Source organism: Thalassophryne amazonica, chromosome 16 (assembly GCF_902500255.1).
Source record: "Thalassophryne amazonica chromosome 16, fThaAma1.1, whole genome shotgun sequence".
In the NCBI taxonomy this organism is placed as follows: domain Eukaryota; kingdom Metazoa; phylum Chordata; class Actinopteri; order Batrachoidiformes; family Batrachoididae; genus Thalassophryne; species Thalassophryne amazonica.
In genome coordinates, this window is record NC_047118.1 from 83,446,417 (window position 1) to 83,454,179 (window position 7,763).

The 7,763-nt window shown below is 45.2% G+C and overlaps 1 protein-coding gene across 2 annotated transcripts in view; it reads left to right on the top strand.

The window, feature by feature from the left end:
• The window catches only part of anapc2 (anaphase promoting complex subunit 2), a 54,719-nt gene extending 47,284 nt beyond the window's left edge, over nucleotides 1-7,435 (top strand). The window contains exons 11-14 of one of the 2 annotated variants that reach the window (XM_034189896.1): nucleotides 1,606-1,809; nucleotides 2,979-3,111; nucleotides 3,348-3,589; nucleotides 7,150-7,435. In XM_034189896.1, the coding sequence (XP_034045787.1) occupies nucleotides 1,606-1,809; nucleotides 2,979-3,111; nucleotides 3,348-3,589; nucleotides 7,150-7,359 (789 nt within the window). In that variant the 3' untranslated portion in view covers nucleotides 7,360-7,435. The other variant, XM_034189897.1, reaches the window with a different exon arrangement.
• The last annotated feature ends 328 nt before the right edge of the window (nucleotides 7,436-7,763 follow it).

The following is a 7,763-nucleotide window of genomic DNA, read 5'->3' on the forward strand; positions in this document are numbered from 1 at the left end:
GTGCTTTGCCCTCTTCAGGTCAGTGGAGTGTCCTTGCCTCAAGTGTAGGAGTTTAAGTATCTCGGGGTCTTGTTCACGAGTGAGGGACGGATGGAGCGTGAGATTGATAGACGGATCGGTGCAGCATCTGTGGTGATGCGGTCGCTGTATCGGACCGTCGTGGTGAAGAGAGAGCTGAGTAGGGGGGCAAAGCTCTCGATTTACCGATCGATCTACATTCCGATCCTCACCTATGGTCATGAGATTTGGCTCATGACGGAAAGAACGAGATCGCGAGTACAAGCGGCTGAGATGAGTTTCCTCCACAGGGTGGCTGGGTGCTCCCTTAGAGATAGGGTCAGGAGCTCAGTCACTCGGGAGGAGCTCGGAGTTGAGCCACTGCTCCTCCACGTCGAAAGGAGTCAGTTGAGGTGGCTCGGGCATCTTTTCCGGATGCCCCCTGGACGCCCCACTGGAGAGGTGTTCCGGGCACGTCCCATTGGGAGGAGGCCCCGGAGAAGACCCAGAACACGCTGGAGGGACTACATCTCTCGGCTGGCTTGGAAATGCCTTGGGGTTCCCCTGGAGGAGCTGGGGGAGGTGTGTGTGGATCGGGAGGTCTCGGCGGCTTTGCTTGAGCTGCTGCCCCCGCAACCCGACTCCGGATAAAGCGGAAGAAAATGGATGGATGGATGGATGGATTCGGATTTGCTACATGGGTAGCTATCATCAAGCCAAAAAATTCTTCTGGCGAGTTTTGTGAAATTTTCATTTTTGACCTTGATATGACCCCTGGACTGTGACCATGCCCACTTTTCTAGTTGTCACTTTAAATATCATCTCCAAAACCACTGAATCAATGGAGCTGAAATTTGGTGCGCTTGTCCCTATCGTGAGGACACCAAAGTTTATTTGAAGCGTTCTAATCTGATGTTAAATATGGCCACCGTGGTGGCCATCTTCAAATTCACAAATACAGCCATTTGTCAGCCATTTATGCATCATTTAAGAAGAAATTTGCTGCATGGGTAGCAATCAGCAAGCCCCAAAACAAAATGTGGTGGTTTTTAAGAATTTTTAGGTCACCTAGACTAAAGGTCCAGTGGGCTTATGTCATGGGTCACCTGTCTGTCACCATTGGTGGTGACTTGTGTAAGCATCTTACTCTACGAAACTGCAGGGCCAGTGAAGCTGAAACTTGGCATAAATGTTCCATCCTATAACGATGCCAAAGTTTGTTCCAGTCTGGTGTCAAACATGGCTGCCATGGTGGCCATATTGAAAATGCCACCGAGAGCCATTGGTCAGCGGTTGAGCTGAAATTTGGTACATGGGTAGCTATTAGGTAGCACCAAAAGATCCATGAAGCTGAGGCTTATCATCAGGAAGCAATTAAACGTTTTTATGTTGTCAACATTTGGGAAAATAATGCAAAAAGTAAAATATGTGCTAATTAGCTGTCGGGTGCTTCAACATTTGTACTCAAATGTTGCACACGTTATACGTATTGAACTTGGATGTGTGTTGGAGCCTTTACCTTGTTGCTAGGAGGCTACTAGCACTTAGATTCTATTGTAGAGTTTATGTGTTTTTTTGTTTTTTTTTAAGCAATGTTCTTTTGTCCAGGACATGGCCGACTCCCGGAGGATCAATACGAACATCAGGGAGGAGGAGTCAAGGCTGAGTGAAGAGGAGCAGCCGCCGCTGCCCTTGTCAGCCATCATTTTGTCGTCTGAGTTCTGGCCTTCTCTGAAAGAGGAGAAACTGGAGCTTCCTCCCCTCGTCTGCCAGGCCATGGAGGCCTACACGCGCCGCTATGAGAAACTAAAGGTGGACACTGACTGCTCACCGTTCATCACTGACACTGGCAGTTTAGCTTTTATCTTTACTTACTTATTGGCAGACATGCAATCTTCACATTAAAGTAAAAATAAGTTTTTGGTAAGTGTTTGTATGGCTTTGAGAAATTACAGCAGTCAATAGAAGGTCGTGGAAATGTTTGAGTAGTGTGTCGTTACTGGCCGTAGGATATGGCTTTGTTTAATTTCAGTAAATAATCTTCACAACTGAAGATGTTTTTCATTTGTTACAATTGTAGCTGTTTTTCGTCTTCTTGCGACCGAAGCCATTTTCCACTTGTTGTGTCTGTAGCCATTTTTCCATTTGTTGCCATTGTAGCCGCTTTCTGTGTGTCACGACTGTAGCCGTTTTCCACTTGTTGAAATTGTTGCTGTTTTTCCACTTGTTGAAGTTGTCGCCATTTTTCCACTTGTTGCGACTGTAGCTGTTTTTCCATTTTTTACGACTGTAGCAGTTTTTTCATTTGTTGCGATTGTAGCTGTTTTTCAATGTGTTGCGACTAGCTGTTTTTCCACTTGTTGAAATTGTCACCATTTTCCACTTTTTCTACTTGTTGCGACCGCAACTGTTTTCCCGCTTGTTGCGACTGTAGCCATTTTACTACATGTTCGCACTGTAGTGGTTTTTCCGCTTGTTGCTGTTGTAGCCACTTTTCACAGGAAAACAAAGAATGTTGCAAACGTAGATTTTTTTTTTTCTGCTTGTAGTGAAAGTAGCAGTGTTAAGCATTTTGTGAACGTAGCTGTTTCTATGCTCTTCACAATCATAGTCGTTTGTTTTTTTTTCACTCGTTGCAGGTATAGTTTTTTTCTTCCGTGCTCAGTTTAATCCACTTTGATTCCAGTGGAGCTGGATGTGAAACGCAGCATAAATTCACATTCAAAAACACGTCCAGGTGAACTCGCACCACGTTTAATTACGCAAAATCCTAAAAGCACTCAACTTAGAAATAAATTTCCAGCTTTTCCCAAAAAAAGTTAAGGGATTTGGATTTAGATGTTAATAACGTGCACGTGACCGTATATGTTGATTTTAGAGATCAGATTGATCTGTGACTTGTTTGCAGTTTGAGCAAAACTTGGAGTTATTGTGTTGCTCGAGCAGATGAACACGTTGTCATATGTGTCCTGTGTTTCCAGGCTATGCGAACGCTGAGCTGGAAGTCTCGCCTCGGCTCAGTCACATTGGACGTGGAGCTGGAAGACCGCCTCCTCACCAACCTCACTGTCTCGCCCATTCATGCCGCCATCATCCTCCACTTCCAGGACAAAAGTAACTGATTTCACGTTTCGCTTTCTTTTTGCCATGAATCTGCAGAGCCGTGAGCGAGCTGTAGCTCAGTGTGTTTATGTGAGTCCGATGAGTGTGTTTGCAGGCAGGACTGTGGATTGTGTGTGTCATGGTTCAGTCGGCGCACTTTTTATGTCCTGTGTTACAACTGAAGAGGTTAAAAATGTTCATAATAAAATGGTGATGATCAGACCAAGCTTCTTTTTGCCCTCTGGAAGGTTCATGGACGCTGGAGGAGCTGAGTGGGAAGCTGGCGGCCCCGAAGGAGCTGGTGCACAGAAAACTGGCTTTGTGGCAGCAACACGGCGTGCTGCGGGAGGAGGCAGGCGGGCGCTACTATGTCGTGGAGACGGGCTCATCCAAAGAGAAGGCAGAGAGGAGCGTGATGCTGATCGACAGCGATGAGGAGAGAGACTCCAACACCACCACACAGTCCGAGCAGCGGGAGGAGAGGCTGCAGGTGAGCAAACAAAGGCGCTAAAATCACCGATTACTGCACAACAACAAACATATTCAACAATGTCACTTAACTGTCCATTTAAAATATTTACACATAGTTGGACAGGGAGGTCCACTCCCTGGGAGGGTTCCACTCGAATGACAGTTCTATGTGCCAAATACTGCACTCACTCTTTATTTTGCAAGTTGTGTTGTGTTCATACTGCTCATGAATTTCTGTCTGGGACGTCCACATCACATTGTATTTGCCCCTCAGTCCAGCTCATTTAGCCCTCTGAACCTCCAGCAGGTTTTCTGTATTTTTGCTCCTGTCGTTTTTACCTGAGACCAAAATATGGCCATCGGGTATTGTGAAGACTTTGCGTCCGTCTGTCTGTTTGTCCATCTGTCTGTCTGTACTCAGCATAAGTCCAGTCCTATTACTGCCAGAGTCTTCAAACTCACATGAAGCATTCTTGGGACACAGACCTTGGGCAAGTTCAAAGGTGACTAACCTTAGCCTATTTTAAAAGGTCACATTCTGTTTGCTAAATACCTTCGGCTCATACGGCCGAGGGTATTAAGCATTGTGTTATATTTTGTTGGTTCATTATTTCACTGCGCCTGCAAGTCTTGCACCCCTGTGGAAATCAGCACAGCTGTGGTTAAAAGGGAGTAGAACTAAAATAATATCTATATTTATTTATTTATTTATTTAATAGTGTAACAACATTACATTCAGTTCAGCTCTGAGTGTGTGTGCTGGTGTCGCGCTTCACCGCATCTATGTACGACACCACAGAGCCGTTTCTGGGTCCTGGATGGGTTTTTATGCCTACGGGTGATAAATTGTCATCACCCCGACGGCTGGGCAGGCAGGCGGGTGGCAACAATTGTCTTTTTTGTGCGATTGCTCAGTCAAGTTTGAACATTCATGCCCTTGATTTGAGGTCAACGTCACAGGACAAATTTTGTACCCCGTCACACTAGAGGCCAAAGTTCGACCCACATTCCGGAGGTGTCGTGGTGCATTTGAGGAGGTCGGACAGCAGTCTGAGAGCAGTCTGAAGAGTCGGCTAACTTCCTGCCACCGCCCTGACTGTTTTGCACATGGGAACAGCGGGAGCAAAACAGCTGAGCTGCAGTCGACATGGAAATAAATCAGTTGGCGGTTGGAGTGCAGTCTGTCCACAATCTGACTGCAATCTAAATATACGTACGGCATGAAAACTGCTTTCGAAGCAATCTGATTGCGTTTGAGTGGCGGTTCGAAATAATCCGCCATTTCAGATCCTGGCTGAATGTCCCAACTGTGCCTGAATGCACCACAAGTGCAGCGCGAATACTGGTAGATTATATTTCCTCCGCCCACAGTTGGACCTCACTCGTACAGCAACGTAAGTGCATTTGTCATATTCTGACTGCGTTCTGACAGCTGTCTGGGTGATCCAACTGTGTTCCACATATATTTGTACTGTGTTCGGACGCTTAATGTGCACAGTGTGTGCATGAATCATTCGGGGCGGGTTCGAGGCGCAGTCTGTGTGGTCAGACAGCTGTCTGCCGCAATCCTTATTCCCTCCCAGATGTGGCACGAATTTTGTTTTTTTTGACATTCCACCTGGGTCAACTTGATTTTTGCTGAGTGTGAGGGGGCAGGGCCTTTAGTGTGATTGCTCTGGAATAGAGGGGTCACGGGGTCACCAACCTTACAGGAAAGATTTATCAGATCAAGACCTCAGTCAAGTTTGAAAATGGATGACGCAGATGAAGTATAACACTTTAACAGCAACACATCATTTAAATCACATTGCTTTGTTTTATTAGTTATTTCATTGTTAGAATAATCACAAATATTTTGGAGGAATATTATACTTTGTTTATTTTTCTCTGACCTCCCACCCCTAAAGTACCTTCATGACCCACACTTTGGAAATGGCTATTTTACAGAGCTTAAAACTGAACATGAATTAAAATTTTCCCTCAGTTTATTGTTTTTTTTCCCCTCATTAATGTGCAGCTGTTAGTGTGCACGAGAGCCAAACGTAACAGACTCGTTTCATATGAACCCAACCAAAGTCCAGAAATCACCCACGGTCACCAGCAATTGTTTTGGTGCCTCTACATGTAGAATAAAAATGTGCAAAGATTTAGGTGGAAAATCTGAAGGGTTTCTGAACTATGGGCCTTTAAATAAATTATTCAAATGAAGGAGTTGAAAACAAGCTTTTATTTGAGCAAATGATTGTAATACATGTACAGTTATGTAGAAAGGTTTCATGACCGTGGACTTACTGTAGATTCATAGCACTGGACAGAAATCAGATGGCATCACCACACGTCGTGGGCCTTTGCGATGCTTCTACATGTGGACAGATTCTGCCCACATGGTGAATTTGATGGTCAAAAAGTGTCTTTTTTTTGAGGCAGAAGCATTTTTAGAGTCCCATAAGTTCTAAATTAAGACCTTTCCAGAGTCAAGTTTCTTCTTCAAATTGAAGGGATCCAGTGTCAGTAGCCTGGGGTAAGTGATTGTAAACTGACACCGGCCCCTTGAAAATTTATTTTTCCTTTTTTGCACATAAAAACATCACCACTTTGGAGGCCAGTAAATCAGAAGGGAGAAGGGAGAGGCCTTTTGTGATGACAGAATCTGAAAGCCTTGGGCCCAAATTACCCAGGAAAGCACATTTCAGCCAGATATCAGATATTGGCACCCACAAATCGCTACTCAGGAACATACGCAACTCACAAGTGTCAAAAACAGGCACAAAAACCCCTTTTATTAAAAGCCCCATAGTTCAGAAACCCTTTAAAATATCCACCTTTAACTTTGCTCGTGTTCATTATACATGTAGAGGCACCGACAGTTTTCTTAAGCCGAATCTGAGTGGGTCATCGTGGGACCACTGGTTCAGTTCATACGGAATGACCCAACATTGGTGATGTGATGGTCTAGTGGTTAAGATGTTGGGCTTGAGTCCAGAAGATCATGGGTTCAAATCCCCGCCTGACTGGAAAATCACTAAGGGCCCTTGGGCAAGGCCTTTAATCCCCTATTGCTCCCGGTGTGTAGTGAGTGCCTTGTATGGCAGCACCCTGACATCGGGGTGAATGTTAGGCATAATTGTAAAGCGCTTTGAGTGTCTGATTCAGATGGAAAGGCGCTATATAAATGCAGTCCATTTACCAACACTTTTCTGTCCACTCACTGTGGAACCACGCCACATGAAGACGATCCATTTCTTTATCTCCCATTGGTTTGCTGTTTGAGCAGTCAGCACGCTCAGTATGTTCTGCTCAGATCTCGTTTGTTGTTTGGTTCTTTGTCGTTTGTTGACCGTGTGTTCTGCTCAGATCTCGTTTGCTCTTCGGTTCTTTGTCGTTTGTTGACCGTGTGTTCTGCTCAGATCTCGTTTGCTCTTCGGTTCTTTGTCGTTTGTTGACCGTGTGTTCTGCTCAGATCTCGTTTGCTCTTTGGTTCTTTATCATTTGTTGACCGTGTGTTCTGCACAGCTCTTTGAGGACTTTTCTTGGAGCAGCTGGAGCTGGTTCATTACTTTATGCTCTCTGTGTGTGCAGCTGTTCTGGGCCTACATCCAGGCCATGCTGACCAATCTGGACACCATGACCCTGGATCGTATCCACTCCATGCTGCGGCTGTTTGTGTCCACGGGACCCGTCATCACTGAGATGGACATCGGCGAGCTGGAGGCCTTCCTGCAGAGGAAAGTCAGAGAGCACCAGCTGCTGTTTTCTCTCGGCGTTTACAGACTTCCCAAAGCCAACTGACGGACCGCCAACCACCTCAGTGTCACGCGGCATTCAAGGTCCTCATGGGAAAAAAACAAACTATAGTTCTTTGGTGGAAGATGTGGTCGCTCACGTCGTGTGTGTGACAGTGATGTATTGTGCAGACTGAGCCTGTTTTTTATAGAAGCAGCAGGAATTAAAATGATGAAGCTGACTTTTCCTTTTCTTCATCGTGCATGTGGAACATCACAGTCAGTCTTGTGAGCTAAATTCAGTCCAAATGGTTTAAAGCAGATATGACTGAGGGAATCATCCTGTTTTTGTCATGAAATGTAAAGTGCACATTGTCTTTTCATGAGAAAATACAGAACCCTCTCTGCATCATTTTGTCTTGCTCATAAATCTGATTTGTTAATTCCTTGCCACCTGACCAGTTCAGGACA